This window comes from Charadrius vociferus, unplaced genomic scaffold (assembly GCF_000708025.1).
Source record: "Charadrius vociferus isolate BGI_N301 unplaced genomic scaffold, ASM70802v2 scaffold306, whole genome shotgun sequence".
NCBI lineage: Eukaryota > Metazoa > Chordata > Aves > Charadriiformes > Charadriidae > Charadrius > Charadrius vociferus.
The window spans coordinates 1606509-1630978 of record NW_009648963.1 but is presented as its reverse complement, the minus strand read 5'-3'; the positions used below and the strand labels follow the sequence as shown (position 1 = coordinate 1630978).

General features: G+C 39.7%; 1 protein-coding gene across 4 annotated transcripts in view; it reads left to right on the top strand.

The window, feature by feature from the left end:
- The first annotated feature begins 1884 nt into the window (after positions 1–1884).
- Positions 1885–24470, top strand: part of PROM1 (prominin 1) — a 58943-nt gene continuing 36357 nt past the window's right edge. For 2 of the 4 annotated variants that reach the window (XM_009887627.1, XM_009887625.1), the window contains exons 1-3: positions 1885–2298; positions 20155–20213; positions 23176–23202. In XM_009887627.1, coding sequence (XP_009885929.1) covers positions 2079–2298; positions 20155–20213; positions 23176–23202 — 306 coding nt within the window. In that variant the 5' untranslated portion in view covers positions 1885–2078. The remainder of the gene's footprint in view (positions 2299–20154; positions 20214–23175; positions 23203–24470) is intronic. The other 2 variants (XM_009887629.1, XM_009887626.1) reach the window with 1 other exon arrangement.

Sequence of the window (24470 nt, the reverse complement as noted above, 5' to 3'; positions counted from 1 at the left end):
AATTCCACTTCAAGAAAAAATTAAAGGAGGAAAAATAATATTTTTTGAGCTGGACATTTTTCTTTTTTTTTCATTATTCTTTAACAAAACATTCTTTTCCAGATAGGCAAATACTCATGGTTTGATGTGTTCTAAGTACTTATGTTCCTGTGTTGAGTGTCGTATTTCAGAGTGGTTGCTAATGTTGCCTTTTTGAATAAGGCTTGGATAATTCTGCTATTCATAGCATTATTACTGTTCATCTTGGTTTTCACTAGCCATGAGGGGGGAAGATAGAGTTGAGTTTTTCTTCTGAACTTGATTGGACTTCAGGGAAACACAACTGTCTCTAGTTCTTTGATCTAGTCTTGTATTCCTTTGTTCCTTATTTTTCTTGATCTTGATGTATGCTTTGAATGCAGCATGGACTACTAAACAAGACTGAAACATGGTTTCTTGCAAGTCAACACTGGTTTTCAGAAAGGTAGCCTGTATCTCACCAGAGACTGTAAAGCATGGGAGACACTTAAGTCTCACCTTAGTACCATTTTTGTCTTTTGCCTTCATCATCTCTTTGACCTGGAGGCACCTTGAAAGTCAAGGTATTGGTGTAGGATTGGGCTGACTGAGGCCGTGAGGTGTTTGTGTTATTTTCCTGTCATTCTTGCAAGTGAATGGTCTGAACTCCAAGGTGGAGATTAAAAACATTTCTGTATAGCTGATTAAATGTATAGGTAGTGCTGCTGAAAAAGGCAGCAGAGGGGCAACTATGCTAAGCAAAGGCAGTTTGTGCTGGGTGCTTCCCAGTTTGAAGTGGGTGGCTTGTCATGAGCAGTGTGTTCCCAGGCATCCCCACCAGTCACGCTCCGGTAGATCACCAAAGACATTTCAAAGATAAGCCAGTCTAGGTGGTAAAGTCAGTGTGATGATCTCTGGCACAGCATACATGAGATTTCCAGAGTCAGAAAGGGGCAGAAGCTTTTCTGTTGCCTTTTATTTGTTATTTTTGGTCTGTTTCCTTGGAGGCCACCATGGCCCATGCTGAAGTGAAGGAGTCTTACCTAGGCCTAGGTAGATGAAGGTGTGGTTGGTCAGTTGTTTTATTGGAAACCCCGGTGTGCGTGTGTCTGTTTACATTTCTTAAGTGGTGTTTGATTACACTGCTGTGATGTTTTTAGATTTAAAACATTCTTAAACAGGTGTAAGCATCCAGAGTCATCTTAATGTCACTCAGCTTTAGCAAGCTATGAATAAAAATTGTTGCGTTGACTTCTCCAGTTCCTAAGGAAAGCCTTGAGATAGTTTTAGTTAATAGAAAGTAATTATTTACATCTGTAGTCACCTGCCAGGAGGGTGAAGTTTTATTGGTGTTTTGTTTTGGTTTTTTTTTTGTTAACTTTTCAGTGATGAATAATTACTTTCTTCAGTCTTGGAGGACAATTAGGAGTAGCTGGCATTGGGACAGTTTTACTGAAAGGTTGAGATTAAAGAAGCTACAGGATATGACTTGTAATAATTGCCATCAACTACGGTAACATCAGGTAGCTGATTAAATGCATTGTGTAACTGTTGTGACATGACATATTGTACTTAGTCAGAAGTGCAATTTGTATGTTGTTCCTTTAGTTTTGTTTCCCTTGGAGCTGTCCCAATGCTCTGCTTTGTTTTTGAAAACTCACTGACCTGGAACTATGCATAATTGTGTTTTCCCCCTCTTTCAAGTACAGTGTATGTAGTAGACTGTATTATTCACAAACATCTTTTTTTTTTTCTTTTCTTTTCTAACCTATCTGGCTTGCTTTTACAACTGTTGATATATTCAATATCCACACAAGATTGCAGGTTATCTTGCTCTTTCCTGTTTGCTTGCACACACCTTAACGAGCTCTTTCTTTTTTCTGCCAGAGATGGTGCGCTGAATCAGTTCTACAAGAGGCTTCTCTACCACTGTGAAGCAGGAATACATTAACGAATAAAAGGTGTGAGGGTGCACCAGTGTTTTCCTGGCTGGAAAGCTAACCCCCGAGTGAATGTATTGAAGATTTCTAGACTTGGTGGCACAAATATCTCTACCTCCAATTTTATGAATACTGCTAGCTATGGCTGTGGAACTCTGTTTGCTGCTGCTGCTGTTCTGTGGAAGTACTATTTCAGAGGTACAGCCTATATACAAGCCACCTCCTGGGACTTTGGATTTTGGATTTGTACCAGCCAAGACGTATGATACAGGTGCATACCATGAACCTGGGCCAATAGGAATTTTGTTTAAAATAGTACATGCATTTCTGTACTTAGTGCAGCCAAATTCTTTTCCTCAAGGTAAGTAGATAAACTTTTTTTTTTAATACAGATTTGTTATTGATACGTTCATCCTATTGTAGATTCCAAGACCATCATCCAGAACTAAATGATGTGAAGGGCTTTGTTAGTAACACATGTTATGGCCTGGAAATGTGTACAGTTTCATATGAACTAGCATTTTTCCGCTAAGCATAGTGTGTGTGTGTGGTTGTTAATGAAATTGAATTGTTGATGAAATCTCACAGGACTCTGCTTACATATCTCAAAGCTGTCACTGTTGCATTTGAGGGTTTTTTTTTCTTAACCAAAACTTTTTATTATGTATGCTCAGAAGGATGGAACACAGTAAACCATAAACTGCTTTGTATTTAATATTAAATCCATAAAAGACAGCTCTAAGATTTGCATATTATGATAAACAGATGATTATAATACTATGAGATTTAGCCTAGGAAATGGAAATGTAGCAACTTGAAACAAATTTCATTCATTTCCACATTTGTGCATCCACAGTCAAGTTTTATGTAAGGGCAGTTGCATTACACAGCCGCGTGTAACTTCTCATTCTGTTGTAAGCTGAAGTTAAGACTTGAGACTGCATTTGTTTTACTGAAGCATTTTTTTTTTCCCCATTCCTTTCCTACTAAGTTGTCCCTTCTTCTAAAGGAAAAGTTAAGGTATCAGAGAAGTGTGTGCTTATTGAGGTTGCATTGATTAAAAGGTGTTTTTGGGAACGCTGTATGTTTGTGGATGTGGTAACTGTATCAACTTAACTTTGCAACATGCTTTTTGTTTTATTTAGCTCTTGTACAAACACATCAGTATTTTCTTTTAAGTTTCACATTTAAAATTATATTGAGGTAAAGCTTTAATAAAATCTAAGAATGGATTTGGTTATTGATTCCTTTTGGTGGTTTAGCTGTAACTGTATATAAAAACATTTATATTATTTTGCAGTACATCTTTCAATTTATGCATAAAAACCTTTAGCAATTTAAAGTCTTAAATATTTGATTCTTTGATCATGTATCTGTATACCTGTGAACTATTATTTGCTTGTATTTTTGACATCTGTTCAATAGCTGTAAAAGAATGAGCTCAAATGAACTTGAATGAATGAATTCTATTTAGACAAGTGCCTGGAGTCCCAGGTGTTAACCTGTACAGCAAAAACCTGGTATGTCCTTGCAGTATCTGTCTTCTGAGCAGGTCTTACACAAGGTGTAATGAGGGCAATTGCATGAAGCTGAGAGTAATGTCACCTTTTGGAGGAAGTGTGTCCAGATACCTCTGCTTTTGTGGCCTCTTTCCTTCCATTAAATATGCAGATCAGCTGTTTGCCTCTCTGTGAGACCTGATATGTTATGATTGTCATCTGCATTCAACTCTTAGAAACAGGGCTTCCTTCTGCCTAAAGCCCTGCTTGAATATTTGATTCTCTTACGATTGAGGAAGCTTGATTTCAGTGAGATGTTTACTGTGTCTTTATGTTAACAGGAACTTGGTCTGTAACCTTATATGTAAAAATTAATATTGTGTCCTAAGTATATGAATAATTATTGAGTATAGCATTGACGATCAAGATTATAATCCTGTGGGACTGCTTGTAGTAAGTTTTGCATCAAGTAGGTGTTATGAAATCCATCATTAAAGAGAAAGGAGACTTCAAGAAGTAAATCACTTATTCTTAGCTTGTAAGCTTTGAACATCTCATACCTCTCCTTCCTTCCTTGCAGATACTTTTTGCCAAATCAGTCATTTTTAGAAGTTGGGCTTTCATTATTTGCATCAGGTGAAGCCCTTTTCCCATGCCCCCACATACCTCACTGCAAAATACAGATTTGATGGATCATGTTGGTTTGAGTCATACCATTTAACTGGTTAATCCCTATAATCTCTCTTGCCATATGCTGTTCTATTTTCGCAGTCAGTGTATTAATGGTGTAGTTACATATTTGAAATGCTTTATTTATTTATTTTAAACTGCAAACTTGAAATAGAGTTAATTCTGATTCAGAGATGAAAATAAACATAATCACAAATGGGCACAGAAGGCAAGCCTTTTGATGTTTCTAGCTCAAAACTTAATCATTCTGATTGGGCTGGTGCTTCAGAAGAGTTAGCTCCAGGTATTGCATATAACCATAACATAGAGAAGAGTGATTTGTGTGCAGGACTTGGCATCAGTCGCTTAGACCTTTGATCTTAGTAGTTTTATATTTCTTCTCCCTAATGCTTGGAAGTACTTGATGTTTGGTTTTCCAGTCTACTGTTAGTACTCTTAGCTGGGAGGGGAAAAATGTGACAGGATTGTCTAATTGCATGTGGATATTCCCGTCTTTGCAAATCATTTTTGTGCTTGCAATAGTGCTTGGATGGAGCTGAATGTTACAGTATTAGTGTTCATACTCCTTCAGTCCCAAGTATGCCTTATGTTTAACCCTAACAAGCAACCAGGACCACGCAGCCATTCCCCTCCCAGTGGGGTAGGGGAGGAGAATCAGGGGGAGGGGGGCAAGGAAACCTCATGGGTTGAGATATAGACAGTTTAATAAAACAGTAATGGGAGAGAAAATAATAATAATGGTAAAAGAATATAAAAAAGAAGTGATGCAGTAGAATTTTTCTCACTATCCAATGGTCGATTGCCCAGCCTGTCCTGAGCAGCAATGGTGGATTTCCCGGTCCTGTCCCCCGCTCCCCGGGCAAACCCCGATTTATATATTGAGCATGAGATGTCTATGGTGTGGAATATTCCTTTGGCCAGCTTGTCCTGCCTATGCTGCCTTCTGTGGGAAGCTGAAAAAGTCCTTGACTTAATATAAACATCACTTAGCAACAACTAAACCAATCTGCTTTCTCAACGTTATTCTCATACTAAATCTAAAACACAGCAGCTACTAGAAATAAAATTAACTCTATCCCAGCTGAAACCTGGTCTAGGGGGAGGTGTCCCTGCCTATGGCAGGGGGGCTGGAACTTGATGATCTTCAAGGTCCCTTCCAACCTAAACCATTCTACGATTCTATGAAACCAGGACAGGGGGAAAGTTAGTATGATAAAACAAAATAGGAAGTACATCAGAGTCTTTTGGAAACATTCTTAAAGTATTTGCATGCTGCTAAGCCTTAACATTTATTTAAATGTTCTTATTTGTTACTTAAAAGTTGAAAGGGATCACTTCGTTTAAAGAAATAATATGGGTCAAGAAATATTTTTCTAAGGTTTCCTTTTTTTTAGTTAAATCTAAGTGAGTAATTATTTACTTGCTTCGAGATTTGTTCATGCCATCCGGTTTGTGGATGTACAACTTCATCTAAGTTTAGATTTAATAGGTAAGTTATTAATGGGATTAAATATAGTGCTTACGTAAAGCACAGTAACAGAACCAGGGAAAGGAACTTTAACTCCTTAAGCTTTTTTAAATTGCTGAATCTTTAAGACCAGCACCGTGCTCTTTGGATATTGGAGTAAAATAGTTTAAAAAAAGTGAACGAGGATATCTGATTGCAATGCTTCAGTAAGTGTAAATAGATTCTGCTTTCAGGTCTACCAGTCAAATACTTTTGTTATCACTAGATGATGTGCTGGTGTAAATGGGAGTGAATTTACTCCCAAGCATAAACTGCTATGCAGGGAAGCAGCCTCCACTTTGAGTTAATGATACACTGGAGTGGAAGAGACTGTGTTTGGTCACTGGTTTGCTACTTGGAGCTCAGTAGGTCTCTTTAATCTTGCTGCGCCTTGACTTCTCTATTTGTAAAATGGAGACTGTGTAGGATAGAGCATTGTTATTCTTTCCTGTTAACAGCACCATTTACAATAAATAGATGATAATAGGAAAATTACAAGTTGCTTCTATCACTCAGCTAAGAGGGCATCTAACAAAACAAATTGCCAGTTTTTCTCTTAGAATTTATCATAAACCAAAGTGTTAATTTATTAATAAAGTTAAGTCAGTTCATGGTTGTGACATGGTGCATGTCACCTGTTGCGCTGGAGACCTTCAGATGTGAACTTGGTATAGACAGGGCATGGTCAGTGTGATCCTCTGGCTGCTATGAATATCTTATCATGGCTTTGTCTTTGTTCCCATGGAAACCAGTTGTTAGTTGCAGTAAGACAATGTTAATCTGAAATTCCACTTGCCAGCAGGATGTGCACAACAAATCTTAGGCTTCACAGCTTGTGTCTTGTAATGAAAATGTAAAGAGTTCACAAAGGAACCAAGCTGGGAGTAAATCTCCCGCTCCTATTTTTACGTGAAATAAGACAAAAAACTTACAGGCCTTCTTACCTCACTCTACCTGAACATATTGCAGGACAACTGTGCCACTTATGTTAAGTTACAACTGCTTTGTTCCAGCTTCTGCTTTTTATTCTGAATCACCCTGTTTCTGCTGAAGCAGGAATAAAACTTCAGCATCAAAATCCACTATTGAATGCAGGTACTTCCTGGGCAAAACATAGTATGAAGAGTTAAATGTACTGTTTGCCTGGTGGGAACAAGAACAAACTGGTTTGTAGACCTGGACTACACCTCTCAATTCTTTCTGTTTGTGGAGTCTCGCTGGTTGAACAGTTTGAGCATAAGACTGGTGATAAGAACTCGACTGTTTTAATGCGAAGTCCTGCCTCTAACCCCTTCTGGTCTTCCTTTCTCCTCACCTGGTCAGCCTTTAAAGCAGCTGCAAATTGTGGAGTTCAGCAAGTTAGGCTTCTCTTCCCTGTCTCTGCAATTCATCTCCCACATGAGTGTATTCAGCAATTAAAACATTTTAACATTAAAAAAAAAAAAAAACAAACAAAAAAAAAACCCAACCAAAAACAAACCCACACAACTTGATGTGAAAATAAACAGCTCGTTTAGCTGTAATACAAGATGCATGTGCAAAACCCTGTTGTTGTAGGTAGGTTTGAGCTCCTGGGTTATTGATTATTTATTTTTTTTAAATACATTAGCTGTGTTGGATGTGAGGTTCCAAAGAAAATAATCAAAACACTTTCTCACCCCCTCAGTTAAAAGCTCACTAAGTCAGATTTTTTTTTTTTTTTTTGGTGTGTAAAACTAACTTCATTGCCTTTTGTAACTGTTTAGTTCTTGGTTGTCTGTTTCTGCTTTAGTTTTGCTTCCTGTTAGTAATAAATCTTCCACAGCTCCCCTACAAAAAGACTGCGTGTGGCTGGATGTTGTAGCATTGGAGCTAAACTCAGCTACGCGTAGCTGGTAATGGTCCCTTTTTTTAAAACCCGAGACTTTGCCAGGAATGCTGGCCATGTCCGCACCAGCACGTGGCGAATGGCCTGTGCTCTGGCTCTGGCTTGAGCCCTGACTTCTGTGCAAATGCTACAGTTCTGCAACATGAGATACTGGTCAGGTACCCCAAGCAATTATGACCTTTTTATAAAACTTAAGTGACAATACCCTTTTTCCAGTTGTGTGGAGTCTCAGTTTTAGTTTGTGTGTGAAACTATGCTGATGTGATAGACTGCTTTTTTGAGCTAGTGTTTGACAGCCCCCTGTGCATATGGGTTGGTTTTCTTAAAGATTATGTCTTGGAGCTGGGTTGGGAGCGCAAATGCAATTGCTGGTGCAGGAACTGAGAAGGGAAGGAGAGCAAGACCTGCTCTTTAGTAAGTTAGCTGTTAGACTGGCTAAGCTGTATTGTGAAATGACAATTTCGGTAAGCTGTAGAGTCAGTGCCTTCACTGCATCCCTGTAACTGTCTTTCCAGCACTGTGGCTAGAACTGTGATGTGAATTTAGAGTAGTAGCTGAAGTGTGTATATCAAAAACGCAGGTTTCGGTGACAGAGGTTAGATATAGCAAGTAGTGGTGGTGTCTTTTGGGTAGAACGGGGATAAGAAGGGGGACTTATAGTGCTCCTTATTTGGTAATATGGTGTATGCATTGAAAGAAATGTCCTGTGTCTGATGTTGGCAATGTGTTGGGGAAGATGAAGCAGCAGGAAAATACAAGATAAATTAGCCTCTTCTTTTCTCTGCCCACTCGTATACATTTAAGGAAATAGTATTTTAAAAATCATTGCTCATTTCATGTTGGGAAGTTAAGAGATGGTCTACTTGATGACATACCCGTGTAAACAAGGAACACTCAGAATGTTTCTGAAGCAGATTTAAGGCCTGCTTTTTTATTTTCTTAGGTGTCAGAAGAGTAATTCCCTTTTCCCTGAACTATTCCAATTGGCAGACTGTTTTAACAGATTGCTTGTCAAAAGAACTTCTTGTGAACAGTGAGGAGACAGAGGTTTTAGGGAGGGGTGGCTTATACAGATTATCTGCTAAAGGCTACCACAGAAAACTACAGTTGCAGCCATTAACACTTCTCTGATGTCTTCCTGCCCACTTCTTTTGGATTACATAAACAAGGGATTTCGTTTGTAGACAGGTCTTATGTTGAAAATATGCAACTTATTTTTTAATCAGTGTAGCACAGCTGGTCATCTGAAAATCTTGCACTGTACGCACATCTGGAATCCTTTCTCTTCAGTATCCTCAGTGCTTGCCCTGATCTGGTTTAATACTGCCTGCCAGCTGTGCCTGGGAGAAAAAACATGCCTTTACAGCAATTGGAAAATGACAATGCAGCTTCACAATTCCAACACTGTTAGGACAGAAGGGAGAAACTAATGAAAATAAACCTCAAGTGGAGTTTGAGGGAGCTGGGTTACTTTCTGTGGGGAGGGTGTTCAGAAGAGGCATTACCACAGATGGCTGTGGTAACAGGCTGGAGGGCACCTCAAGCTGTAGCACCTCTTGGAGGCGAGATTATAATAATAAATAAAATGGGCCTACAGTTGTGTGGTATTGAGACTCAGCTTGTATTTCCCAACCTAAACTGCCTTCCGCCCTTTCCAAATTAGACAGCTATGTCCTTTCTGTCTGTTGGGAATGTTTCCTGGCAGGTGGGTTGGGCATTTTCTGGGCAAGGTACTGAGTTGGCTCAGGAAACCTGCTAACAGTTACAGCGTGGGCAATGCCAGGCGAGTGCTTGAACCTGTCCTGAGCCTGTTCTCTTTGTCTATGGACATTAATGGGAGACACAAGGTATAACCAAAGAGCTGATCAGCAGTGTTCCCTGCCTCGCTGCGCAGGGGATTAGTTTGGGGCGCAGCTAAATTCAGGGCTGCCGACTACAAGGAATGGAAGTGTGGAAGGTATAGGATGGCACTGTGACAGAAGATGGCCTTGTCGGTTTTTTTATCATTCTAAATTAAAGAAGCTTCATTGATAGGGTTTGTATGCTTTTAAAGAAAAAAGCAAAGGTACCGTTTCCCAGAAATGCATGTGTCTAGATAATTAGTACTATTGTGTGGTGTATGTATTGGTGATGGGTGTGGTAATGTTAGGTACATTGACTGTAGCATCATGTCTGTGTACTAGCAATTACAGCAAAACACTGAATTAAGCTCTGTGTGCATTCATTTTTCTTAACGTCTCTAAAAGTTTGGCCATCCCATTTACTGTCTTATAGCAAAGTGATAAACAACTTGGGCGTCAACTTGGTCAAAGCCTAGGTTTTGCCTTTCAGGTGCAAGTGCATATTTACAGTCAGAGTACACCATGTGAAGAAGGCAGTTCTTTGTGTCCCTCCCTCTGTTAACAGGAAATGTAAACCTCTAAAAGCATGAAAGCTTATTTGAGACTTCCAGAGCATACCTGCAGCATCTTGCGTGGTGAGAAGTGGAATGGAATAGGTTTTGGGTGAGTCGCATTCTCTGTTCATGTGTAATGTGTGTGAGCCTCTTAGGAAAATTATCTGACTGCAGAATTCTTATGGGTTTTCAGGCCACTCTGCTGAGGCTCCATGATTTTCCTAGCTTAACAATGGCAACTACTCTGCTGTCCATCCTCCCCATCCCTTTAATTTTTACAAGCTTATCTATCCACATAGTGTTGAACCTCATTATCTTTTCTAACCTGTAGTTCATAGAACTGCTGGGGAGAGACATGGGGGGATTGTCTTGTGTCCCTCCCTCTGTTAACAGGAAACTTACAGAACTTACTGGAATAGTATTTTCACAAGCTTCTAAGGGACCTCTGAATTCCTTCATCATCTTGGCTGTTATGAAGCATTTTGAGTTAATCATGTGAGATACTGTACAGATATTGACTGTTTTTGGAAAAGCAACGGTTTGGATTTCTCTTTTCTTTGTTATAGGCCATCATAAAAATTAGATATTAGCAGCTTAGCCCTCTCATTTTTTTGTCTGACAATTTGCTTAGGTTGTTATGTACGGAGCAACAAACTCCTAGGTCTTGTTCAATGATGGCTTTTTCTTGAATGATGTCAGCCAAAGTAATAAGAATTTGATAGATCTTTGCAACAAATCTTATTTCCACAGTCCTTATATGTACTGTTTAATTACATTGAAAATTACAAGAATTAGTTCTTTTCTTGCTTGCCTTTTTCTTGCTTTTTTTTTTTGCTTCTTAATATGCTTTGTGTAACTTTCAGATCTTAACAAAGGAGATGCTTTTTTTATAAGTGAATATGCACTATTCAAAAGTTGCTGGAGCAAAATAAATGTATAAGTATTAGTTTTAGTAGGGTTTGCTATCCTTTTAACAGTATTAAATCTTTTGAGACTGGTATTAAAGCTGTTGAGTATACTTATTCCTTTTCCATGAGCAAGTTACCTTGTTAGAAGGGAAACCAGCTCCCATGAATGTCAGCGATTGTAGTTTAAGCTGACTAATCTATCAATATATATACATCTTTGTGTAAGCCTACCAGTTACAACCCCCCCAAACCTGTTTTGATACTTTTTTGCAATATGCAGATATATTTCTTCTCATCTAAAAACAGTTCTGTGATTAAATTCTGACCTGTATTGCGTCGTAGCATAAGCAAGATCTTTCTTTTCTCTGAAAATATACAAATTATTTTATTTTTGTAAACTTTAAACAGTGGTTAGTTGTGAATGTGAATATTCTTACTAAGTATTGCCTTGGCTGTTTAATTCAGCTGAAAGGTGCCTGGGTGTACCCGTACAGAACAAATACAAACTTGAAGCCTAATTAACTTCCTTCAGAGTAGCAACCTTTACTTTTGCTTTGATTTTTTTTGAGTGAAGTAGTGATCTCTGTAGTACTTTGAACCAATGTGCATGCCATGGTTATCAAACATGTGGAAGATTGTGTCCCTTGCAGAAATTGGAAAACAGAGAGAGGGAATTCTGAGGAATCTCAGTGAGGGTGCCAGAACACCAGAGGGTGAGGTAATTAAAAGCTGGTACCAGCAGGGCTCCAGTGTGTCATTCCCAATTATCTGTGTTCACATTTCCAATAATTCAAGTTACGCAATATGAGAGAGCATTTTCTGTGCTTTCCTCGGTTTACAGCAGCTTCTGAGGAGAGAAAGGAGTAGGAAAAATCCTGTTGTTCATACAGTCTAAATATCTACTACTTTGATCAAAGTCACAAGTCTAGTATGTCTACACAACCCACACTATCAAGAAGTTGCTCAGTCTCTGCAGTGTGCTAAAACAGACAAGCATATACAGTGCACCAAGTTAAATCTTTGCCCATAATCTGTTGTAAATCCTTACCAGATGGTGGCCTAGAGAGAACCTTAGGTAGCTGCTGCAAACAAAGTAAGTGGCAAAAAATAGCTGCCATGGCACAAATGATGTGCTACAGAAGTTTTGTTGCCTTCATAAAGTGAGAGAATGGTTTCTGTGTGGAATACTTCTTCAAAGCTTTCTAGTTGACTTTGTGTCTGCATGATATATGCAAATTTATTGCAGCCTCCTAAGCAAAGATTTTTCTAAAGGCTACTCTCCTTTTGTTCTTTTTCATAAACTTCAGCAAGAACAGAACTTTCTTTGTAGCAAAGAACAACTAGAAAGTCCCTGCAAAGGTTACTTTCAAAGGAGAAATCTTTCATTCTAGGTGTGCTATAACAGTCAATATTGTGGCAATTTCTTTTTGTCTTTAAGCCTTTTCCTGATCAGGCTCTTTAATGTTGCCTGTGCATGTTGATAAAAAGCAGAATGTGCCTAAACAGAAAATGTGACTGCAGTGAAGGAATAAGCTGTAAGGTCTGAGGATTTTCTGTGCAAGACTTAAATTACATGTTTGGTCTTCCTGACTAATAACAACCTTTAGGAAACTAAATTTATAAAATCTTCATTGTTTCATCCATGTTTTTTTGAAATTGAGGAACTTTTTGTGTGCACGAATGAAGTTAATTGACTGTTACTATTATCTGATCCACTGCTGTATAATTTCTTCAGTTGATCAATGGCATTTTCTGTCAGGAAGGTTGCAAAGGGGGTCTCCTTAATTTCATGTTTTAGTTACTGCAGCCTGCTCATTCAGCAGCTGTTGCTGCTTTGTAGTTCCTCTCCTCAGCAATTGCACAGTGCTTAGTCCTGCCTGCGCTCTGGTTAAATCTCACCCTATTTATACCACTCCTACAGTTTCAATCCTGGTCATAGTTGTTCATCTCTTTGTATTGCATCTCTACCCTCTCTCACATTGTCCCTCGCTGCATCCCATATAAGCTAAGACTCATCTCTAGGTGGTCTATTAGCTTGTCCTTTCAACTATGATTAAAGCAGCATGTGCTTTACAAGTTTGCCAAGACCTTAAAAATGCATCTACTATGTCTTTGCTTGTGTCATATTCTGTGTTGCTGGATTTTGAGACTGTGCCAGAGTACTGTAGGATAAGCGTATTGCTCTTGCTTTTGATCAACATGTAATTAAAGAATGCAGAGTCAGAGAATGGGAATGGATGAAGATCGTGTTGGTGAGAGGAAACAGCGTACTGAAGGCAGAAGAGGGTAAAAAGGCCGACTGCTGTAGCAGATGAGATAAGAATTGAAATACTTAAGCAATTTAGTATGTATTTGTCAGGGTTTTTTACCTCCATTCAAACAAGTTCTTCCAGCCACTGTAAAATAACAGGTTCTAGGGCTTCATTTTGCATGTCACTGGTGAGGTACAGCAACAAGATTCCTTTCTTACTTGCCTTTTTTTCTTGTCCAAAGGCACGGCTGGTGGTTTAGGGTTATAGTTTTTGCACATTATTTATATAATGCAGGTGAATAAACAAGTGATTGAACAGAGAATTTCCGTTCACCATCTCTGTAGTGTAAGTAGGTGGTTTTGTATGGGGGCTTCAGAAGCAATGGAAGGTAGGTGTCACTCTGGAGTTGTGGTCGAAGGGAAAAAGGCCAGAACGGCCTCTTGTGAAGAGCAGGAGGGTGGAAGCTGAACCACCCTGATGTTCTCAGTAACTCAAGGTGAAAAAACCTAGGAATTGTATAAAGATAGCTTGCCTATAAGTTGTGGGGATAATTTATCTGACAAGGCTGGGTTTTTTTCTTAGTTTGGGGACAAGGGTTTTGGCCCAAGTCTGTCTGAGGGAGATGTTATGAAGAGGGAGGGGAGTGAACCTTCTGAATCTGGAGTTGGAAAGGAGCAGTCTAGACTGAGTGAATGCATGGATTAGACTCTTCATCTGTGGACTAAAGTGGTCTCTTACTGTTTGGGAAGGGGGAAGATCTCCTTAGCTCTGAGACTTCCCAGTTGGCCTACAGAGCGAGTTTTCTTCTTGCTCTGCGGAAAGAGGACAGACTGCACAGGGGGAGCAATGTAGCAGGACCGTCTGCACCAACATGCATGGTGGATTCTTTGGCCATCAATGTTACTGAGATCCCACCTCGCACTGCAGTGGAACCAAAGCCAATTGACCCCACCTGGAATATTGCGTCCAGTTCTGGAGCCCTCAACATAAGAAGGACATGGACCTGTTGGAGCAAAGATGATCAGAGGGCTGAAGCACCTCTCCTGTGAAGACAGGCTGAGAGAGTTGGGGTTGTTCAGCCTGGAGAAGAGAAGACTCTGGGGAGACCTTATAGCAGCCTTCCAGTATCTGAAGGGGGCCTACAAGAAGGCTGTGGAGAGGGACATTTTACAAGGGCTTGTAGTGATAGGATGAGGGGTAATGGCTTCAAACTGGAAGAGGGTAGATTTAGAATAGATATTAGGAAAAAAATTTTCACTCTGAGGGTGGTGAGGCACTGGGACAAATTGTCCAGGGAAGTTGAGGCCTCATCCCTGGAAGTGTTCAAGGCCAGGTTGGACGGGGCTTTGAGCAACCAGGTATAGTGGAAGGTGTCCCTGCCCGTGGCAGGGGGGCTGGAACTAGATGACCTTTAAGGTCCCTTCCAACCTAAACCATTCTCTGTTTGCAGTGTGATTAGGGACAGTAAGAGTGAGCAGAGCCGTTGGGTCGTTATGTGGCAGTAAAGGGGAGGATACTGGGTTACCTGCCGAATGAGACCTTTTCAATGGAAGCTGAATCTGACCATAGTAAAGGCTAATGGCTAGAGGCTTTCTAACTTTGGGGAAGCAACCAAAGCCCCACTCAAGTCAAAGCAGGTATTTTAAAATGTCAATTTTAAGTGAACTTGCAGTAAAACTTGCTATAAGGTACATAAAAGAGATTTGTCTCTGGTGATAAGTCTGAATGGCTAATATAGCTTTCCTGCTTTTCTTGGGTTTGTAAGAGTTATTCATTAGTCTGAGTCATAATTAGAGTGGAAAAAACCCAAGCTTGAAGTCATTTTAATTCATTAATTTCAGACTAATTATTGCTACTTATTTATGACACTAAATGTGGTCAAACTGACTCATACTTAGAGAGACGCTGAACTGTTCAGTGTGTGTGTAGTCTATTGAGTCTATTATAGATGAAGGGGAATGGGATGAAATACTATGATATGCATTAGAATGAGACAGCATTAAAGCAGTTATTAATTTATCATGTATATTATCTATGTAATTCTCCCCTGTTGTTCTGAAAAATCTCCATTCAGCACAACATGAATGCTTTGGTCATGGTTCTTACTGGTTTGCTTGAAGTCCTTTCCAGAATAGAAGCCTAATAGGTCATATTATGCATCAAAAGAGAAATTAATTTCTGGCATAATTTGATTAATGCTGGAGTTGCACTATAACTGAATGGGCTCAATGGAATTGTTTGAGTGAAGATGAAGCATAGCATTCCCAAAGGTTTTACTCCAACTGTTTTCCTGTCACCTAGATTTGAAAAGCTTTCTTGGCAGAAGAATTTGTAACTAATTTATGTTGGTACTTAATAGCCAGACAGCTTATTTTTAAATCTCTATTTTTGCTTTCCCTTTCTGCAGAGCAGTTTTAAGAAGCAAGCCTACTGCTAACCTCATTTTCTTGTCTGGCTAATGAGATATTGAGCGTATGTACACAATACGCATGCAATGCAGGAGTTGGTGATTATATTTTCTTAACTGGGACTCCTCAGAGGTGCTTAATATTTCATCACAAATTGCATTGGTAAATTAACAGTTCATCTGGCTAGTTAGATTTACTAGGGCAGATGGTATTTCGCATGTGTGATGAGAGCAGGAAGGAGACAGAGCAAAGCAGTAATGTAATTAGCCGTGTAAATGAGCCTCACAAGGTAAATCTCTTTAACCTCAGTGATAAAATGTGTTCTGTGCTAAAGCCTTGGATTACTGGTCCTGTGAAACAATGTGTGCAGCTGGTCAAGCTGAGATTTCAGAAGTAATCCCATTAATTTGAAAATAGAGGACACCGCTTTTTATCACACCTTCCTAGTACTTTTATTTTTGAAACAGAAATCAGCCTCAAGGTGGTACTCTACAATAATGCAGGAGAGTTGTGTCGAGTTACCTTAGTTCAGTTTTTATTTAAAACTTATTTGAATGCTAGAGATGAGATGCTCTAGCTAGGGAGGAAAGGTGCTTCAGAAAAGCAAACCAAAGTCAGAGGCTGAATTAAATGTGAGCTGAAGTCTCTTCACTGTGCTACAGTGCGCAGTGTAGCCATACCTGAAAAGATGATGCTTGTGTTTACACAGTACCAGGCACAGGATGTCCCTCTGCCTAACCCTTAAGCGCTGCAGTAGTAACTATGACTACTATCAATATGCATAAAACCTAATAGGGAGATTATTGATTCTGTAAAACCACTAAGGCAAATTTGTGCTTACAGGTATGTGGGTGAGTAACTGCAGGTAATCTTGCATTCACTTACAGCTGAAATTATTTTTTTATGGTAATATATATGACTTCCACATTTCATTTGAAATGAATTAACTGGGAATATGTCTCATCCAGTTGATTCTGAAGGCTGTTGAAATAGTACATTCATGGCAAAGAGTGGTCAATCACTGTGCACTGCCTGGTGAGAAAAACACCCTGAAGCTTCACATTACTTCTAAAAAAAGTCATTGGAAACTAATATAAGTAGTAAATCTTTATTCAGCAGGGAAATCTCATGTTCTGGAAAACTAAGGGGAAAAATGGGCTGTGTAATGCTGACTATTGTGCTATGTATGAAACCTGTATTATTCTTACTATTTAACTTACTCAGTCCATGTGGGAACTTCTTGTATCTATTTTCAGGCTTTCTTGTTTTTATAAACCTAAAGGTGTTTTAGTTTCTGATGAACAGGCTTTAGAGCCTCTAAATTTCAAAACCACATTGAAAATGCTGTTTTCTGCATCAGTTTGTCATAGTGTATTCAGGTTGATTTCTGTCTTTTTTTTTTTTTTTGACTGGCAGGCTATAAATTATGGGAACAGTATAAATAAAAACTGTGAATCAGGAAGATTCTGAGCAAGTAATCAGAGCAATTTGGATTTTTTTTTTTGTTGTTGTTTTCCTTTCTTGAAGTATTGGATGTTTTCCTTGGAGGTACTCCAAACCTGACTGGACATGGCCCTGAGTAACCTGTGGTGGGGTGACTGCACTGAGCCGAGGTGTTGGACTGGATGATCTTGGGGAGGTTCCTTTCAGCCTCAGCCATCCTCTGTTTCTCTTGAGTAGTTTTACATATGTATACACATGCATACAGATGTCCATAAATATACATGTGTGTATAAATGTATGTAAAACTTGATGTAAAATGTTTTTTTGTTTAATTTTAATTTATGACAAGGACAGACACTCAACTAGAAGAATGGGTAAAAAGTTTCAACTTTTATTTAACAGGAAAGGCTGATGCTTTTAAAATTTTGATTTGTACTGATTCCCAACAATAGGAAGGAATCAAAGGAAGCTTTTGTCAATAATAAAAGTTAGCTTTTTTACATGCTTCCTGGCAGTGCTTTCACTCCTCCATTAAATAATTATTAGTAAAAAGTCAGTATGATTTTAGGATAACTTTGGAATAATTTAATAATGGAATAATAAATCCAAAGCAAGATGAACCTCTGAGTTGGGAGTGGCCTGGAAATGAGGGCAGGTTGCTGAGGGCTCTCCTTCTCGGCTTCAGAACGGCGGCAAGGAGGGCGATGCCACAAGGTCCTATGCAGTCAGCTCCTGCGTTTGGCTGCCTGCACACAGACGGTCTGTACCGCTTCATGCCACCGAGGACCACAGAAGCTATTCCTTTTTCTTCCTTCTCATTGCATCCTGATTAAAGTTGTTAGGAATTTCTCTTTAGCAGCGGTTCTGCAATGTGTTGTCACACAACACTAAATGGTTGAATAAATACATAAACAAGAGGGTTATTTTAGCCCTTTTATTCTCCTGCTTGCTAAAAGACATCTATCTGTAGAGAAAATTCATTGTATTATGTATTTTATGCACCGGACTTTCTTAAATGTACTTACTTGCTGGGTATATAGATAGAAAAGAAGAAAGAAATGTTGCCTCTGATGAAGAAGAAAAAAATGTCTAACAGCCAGTGTGAATTACATTTTTGGGGTTGTGCAGTTCTGCGACACATGGCTGTATACCTCCTTGCCTCTGAAACTCCCCGAGAAACACGGATCCTTCCTGGGGATGGGCTCCGTCCAGGGAGGACTCTGCTGGTCCCAGTGTGCAAGATGTCTCGGAGCTGCAGCCATGGATCAGTTGTGTGTTGCCCATGCAGTGGTGTGTGCCCTTTCTCAGCAGCCTCCTGACTCTCAGGGTGCGGAGCTTGAAAGGGTTTGCAGAGATTGTAACTCTCTTGTTCTTCCTGAGTGCTTATTCTACGCAGGTTTTGGGTTTACTTCTGTTACTATGGGATTCAGCCTTATCTTCTAGCTTATGTATGTTTTTTCCAAAATGAGGCTGCCTCACTGCAGAGTCCTTGATCATCTACTGCTAGCACTCTTTCTGTGTTTTAGAATATACTTCTTGTCTGTGGATGATTTGCAGCTTGACACTCCTGGGATATGTTAACAGATGATTTTTTTTTAATTATTATTATTATTATTTTTTACTTGGCAGTCTTGCTCGCTGCAGCTTCCTTGCAGGGAGTACCTTCCTTGAACCAGCAGTTGTTGCCTCACTGTTCTGTGTTTTCTTTCCTTGGGCACAATTTTGTGCGAGGATCTCTTCAGCTTGCAGATCAGTCGGGTCCATGCTCGCTCTGCAGGGTGCTGGGGAGGGAGGACTATGGGCGCTGTTAGCTCAGGGGTCTGTTTTCCTGTGCCGTGTGCAGGACGAGAGGGGAGTGAGATCACAGCCCCTGTGAACTCCCTGAACATATTTCACGAGTGCTACAATAAATTCTGAGAGGGTTCGTATTTTTTGGGAGGTGAATGGTCAGTTTTGAACCTACAGGTCTTTTATTGATTCACAGGATACATAACTTGCTGGAGGTTTTTCTCAAGTATATTCAGTTGCATATGGGGAGACTAATGACTGGGCAATAGTACCATGAAGTGCAGCTCTATGGACAGGTGGGGCAGAGTGCTCCTCCTTGAGCTGTAGCACGCTCCTTCCTAATGTCTTTCCTCTTCATCAGAGGAGACCGAAAGTTCAGTCAGTCATTTCCCCCAGACATCCAAATGCTGCTGCTTTTACACAGCCTAGCATGGAGCGTACCCAGAGCTGCTGATGCCCCTCTGAGGCAGAGGGTCTGCAGAGCTAGGGGTGCCCCTCTTCAAGTGCACAGTGTCACAGAAATAGCTGGGAGCTACATTTCCCAGCATAGTTCCCATGGGGTTGGAAAAACCTCGATAAGGGTGGTAGGCTGGTGATGTCCCAAAGAGGGGATCCATTCATTGCAGCTGCTGGTGTTTACTGAAAGAAACTGGTGTGGTGAAATTATATTTGTAATGATAAGTGGCATGATTTATGTAAAATTCCTACTTTCCTTTTTTGGTGGTTGCCATATTTGGCTATATTGTGAATAAATTAGAAATGAGTGTGTTAGATGGAGCTGCATGCACTGTAAGTTGGCCCGTGTTAGGCTTCCTGATTTGTTTTGGTAGTGTTGCATACTCATGCAAAGTCTGTTGGTCCAGAGACAAAAATAAAGAAAAGATTTGGATAACGTTAGCAAGAATAAGGGACTACTTCCTCGTACCATTCAGTCAAGAAGTCATTGTTAACGTGTTTGTTTTGCACATTATCTACCTAATTCTGTGTATGTGTGCGCATATATATATATGCATGCATGTATGTACTTGTCATGATGAAGCAAAGCTGATACCTGAGCTTTGTCCGAGTAATTGGTAAGTTTGGGATTCACTTCTAATAATGATGCTATGGTACAGAGGATGACCTCTGTTTAAAAAAAAAAAAAAACAAAACAAAACAAAAAAAAACCAAACAAACAAAAAAAAACCCCAAAAAACCCCCAACCTTCACTGTATTTCAGCGGAAAGTGATAGATAGCCTGGGTATCTTCCTGTGAGCTCATAAAATACATAGTTGGGTAAAACTGTTGTTACTAGGCAGGTTTATGGAAACACTTATGTGCTTGCCTGTCCTGTTGATGTCTGTTCTTAATTTTGTCTTGCCTACCTAGCAGTAGAATTTATACCATCCTCTCCCCCGCCACCCCCCGTTTTTATTCTTTATGTTTTTTAAAACTGTGGAATATTCTTGCTTATTTTCAGATCTCATCAGAAAACTAGCACAGCAGAAGTTTGGAAATACCCAGGGCGATTACCAAAAGGTAAATTATCTATGTGTATCTGCCTAAAATATTGAAAACAATGGCTTTGATATTCAGTTTTGTTTCTAAAATAAGAAATAGTATTTTAAAGCTATAACAACAGGGTGCAAGAATGAAATTTGTGAATGATGTGTATGATGGTTTCATACCAAATTTGGGACCAAAACTTTTCTTTTTATTGAAAAATACTGGTTTTATTTTAAAACATTTAGAGAGTACCACTACTGCTCAGCTCTCACGTTAGGTTCAGCTATTGTCCTCAAAAAGCTGAATCTATATGCTTGGTCTGGTGCCTTTGTAAAGCGAAGTTTCCATAGCCTACTTATAAAGTGTATTTTAGTTTACATACTGAGCTAATCACATCAAGGACATTTACCATTCTCTCTTTAGGTTTGTGATTATTCTGTACCAGTTGAAATATGTAGGGTACTTGGTAGCAAGAGAAAATAGAATGTAATGTGGATCTGATTTTAGGCTGTTCTGAAGGACAGTACCCCATCTTTGTAGTAATGTCACAAGTTGAGTGCCTGCAATAGGAACCTTAACCAGGCCCACATAATGGACATGTTACTTCGTGTGAGCTACTTGCTTGTAGTCCCTGCCGTATGGTGTACCTGTGAGGAAGATGAGTATGGAACTTGGCATACAGGCATTGGGCTATTGCCTTGAATCAGGATGACCTGAATGATCTTGGGATCTGAAGGGGGAAAGCCTTGCGCTCTCATGTGTTGCAGTAGCTCGGTAACCTCGACATGACGTTCGAGTGCGCGAGTGTTGCCGTTATGGCGCATCAAGCGACACTTGCCGATCCCATGTGCTTGTTCGGTGGGGCTGTGGGAGAGTGGTGCATACCCAGCACGCCCAGGGACGAATGTAGAGTGGACTTGGTTGGCAGAGTCTTTGGAACAAAAACAGTAGACCATAGGTGGTATACATGAGTGTGAGTATAGTATTTACTAACTGCTATGTAAGGCATGAGAAATTTGAGACTAATAAGAGCTGTAATCCTGCATAGTGGAGACATTTGTTAAAATACTGTGTGGTTATAGGGTGGCAAATACAATATTAGGTGTGCTTATGAAGTAAAAGAAATATAGGCCATTTATGGGTCCTAATTTTGACCTGAATACGATGCAAAACTTTAAAACAAATTTGGAAAAGGAAAATATGTGAAGACAAGTACAGTTCCTCAGAAGACAGAAGCATCAATGAAAGGTAGCTGTGAAGAGGCATGGCTGTAGATGTGCCCCTGGAGGGATTTCTAGTGGGGACAGGGCAGTGTAAACTTCACTGAAGGGTGCAGGTAAATAGTTAAAAATGTTGCCTGTAGTTTTGATCACTCAAATTCAAGGAGAATGAACTTGGAGTAAGATGGGTTCAGAAAGTGTGTATTAGGATGATCTGGGAAGCACACAGATCTTCAGAGGAGACTGGAAGAGTTTGCTTAGCTTAGCAAAATAATTTATAATTGATTACTCCTTATAAATATATATGGAGAGGAAACACCAGGAAGAAAAAAATGCTATTTGGGCAAAAGATGGTGCTATCACAGAAGCAAAAGGGCAGAAATGGGCCACATGTACATCTTTGTAAGACTTACTAGTTCACCGAGCTTTGGGAACAGTCCTTCAGTAGCGAAAACAGGAAATCTGTTTCTGATATTTATCCTGTTTGTTCTGTTGTTTTTCTATATCTTTTTTTTTTTAACCTATTTGTAGAATGTTTCAGTGACCCAGGAGGCCCTTCCCACTTCTGTGCTGTGTGTCCCTGTGTTCCCAGTTGGACTCTTACTATTGACGTCTCCCCGTTCCCTGTCAGGGACAGCAATCTGCCAGGATGCAGCCCAGCAGCTGAGGACAGCTGCCGTGCCTGCTCAGGGGGAGCCAGCGTGCTGCTGCTGCCATTAATTTACTTCTGCAGGGAGATATGCTTGCTTAATACGTTCAAAATTATACCTGGTACCAGATTTTTAAGGGAGAGTAAGCATTTGTTTTCCTCCCATTAAAAATATAGTTCCAAATATGGTTTTGAACATTTTAAGCATATTGTACAGTACAAGTTTCATAAAGAGGTGCGTGATGCTGAAAAAAAAAAATTCCTAAAACTTGAGAACACTTCTGATTATCGCACGTCAGACTTTGGGTTGAGGGGTCTTGCTGTCTTTAGCTTGTCTGCTTCTCTTTTCTCTTCTGCTTATGAGAAAGGGGAAAATGTTATCAGCTATGAACTTGTCATACAGAGATGAACCAAGAAATTCTATTTCCATTGTGGAAACAAAGGGGAAATTGGGTTATTCTGAAATTCCTGTCATTGAATATTTAGTGTTTTTTTTTCTGAAATTACAGATAAGCAATCAGTTAAGAACCCGATCAATAGACTTTTTCAGTCTTTCTTGAATGCCTTTACTTTTTTACATTTGAATAATTTAAAACAAACCTCTACATAATTACTTAGAAGTGAGAGTGAATTTTATGTGTAATGTGTTAAGGTCCCAAAACTGCTGCTTTTATGCCAAAGTAAAATAAGCGTTGAAAAAGTTAGTCAGGAACATCATAGGTCAGTTATGACAGGTGGAATCCGTGAATAATTCGCTGAACCACAAAGTAGCGTGATCCCTGGCCTTCTCTTCTGTGAGATGTGTTGGGAATTACATGAAACAGATGCTCAGTGTAGAAACAACTGGTCTGTTGTTGTTTTAAAATGGAAATATTTGGACAAATCCTAGATTCCTTTCACTTACCAAGGAAACCAGAAATTATCTGCTATGTATTTTACTGTAAATAATTCTCCATAATTATTCAATGTTGCTTCTATGCATTATTTTACTTTAGTGGCTTTTTATTATTGTTTCTGTGTTGTTAATTGTTTTGGTCATGGTTAATTATTCATTGTTCACGTGATTTGTTTTTGTGCATGCTGCCTGTGCATCATACACATTCTCCATTTGTTTTGACTTCCACAGCCAGAAAATGTTGTCCTGACTCTTCAGGTAATGTCTTATGGTAGATGTACAGCTTTGAAAAGCAACTAACCATGTCTGTATGCACTCTTTCTATTAAAATATCCATAAGTGTTTTTAATGTTATTTAAAATGTGGTTTTCCATCTAACCTATTTTTAAAATATGTTATCAGACCATTTCTGAAGTGTTCAGCTAATTGGAAAATGGTGATTCTTTTGCAAAATCTAGCTAAGGGCTTCTTCCAAGCATCTAGTTTGTATTCTTCAGAAGGGATAACAGCTTGTAACCAGCAGTTAATAACAGTAATAATAAAATAGGTTTCATCCTAGAATTGGTAATTAGGTCAGAAATTTGCAACTCTGCTAATGGTGATGGTTGCTGTATTTGGATCAGTTGGTAATTAGGGATTGTGAGGAAGGGCATCAGCGAAGCTGGAACTGGAGCATGATTGATAGCTTGTGAGAAATTCTGACTTACTTTGCAGGACAATACACAGCCTCAATTTCATCCTTTTACTGCCAAGTTGCCCTTGTGCTGGCGGATTAGTGAAACAGAAGGGGACTCAAAGTACTAGTGTGAGAATTGGTTCTCCTAAAATTGGGAAGGGAAAGGAGAGAAGAGATTTATCAGGGAAGAAAGACCACTGGGGCATGCCCACACCGTGCTGTCCACCTCTGTGTGCGGACACCTGCCTGATCCAGTTCTGGATGTTTTGGCTTGTGTCTGCAGCAGAGGGAAACAGCATGGCCAGCTCGCAGCTTGTCCTCTGGAAGCCACGTTGCCTTGCGTGGGGCTGTGCCAGGGCTGCCTGGCCCAGCTTCTCGGTCCTGGGGCACTTGCAGTGCTTCCAGCGTACAAGCTAGTTAAGGTATTTCCGTTGCATCTTTCCCTTTCATTCCTTCCAGCTTTTGAAAGTGTCCTTTTAGTTGCTGCTGCTCTGCTGTTTGGCAGCATAATAAATGTCTTCACCTGAGAGAGCTTAAAATCCACTCCTTGGTCTTTTTCTAGTCCCTAAGAAGTTTTTACTTCAGCAGTTTGGAGAAACCTCTGCCATTGCAATTGATCATCCAGTGAAGTACTTTCCTTTGCGGTTCATATGAATCTTTACACTCATAACTGATTAAAAAAGAGAACAAGCTAAGCCTCCCTCCCCCCTCCTAGATGAAGTGTTGATCTAGTCAGCCTTGCTGACATTTGTGGAGCCTTTTTGGAAACAGATGCGAGGAACAGTAACATTGTGGTCTGGGAAATCAAATGTGTTCATTTTTAACCTATTTCAATGGCATCAATTCACAT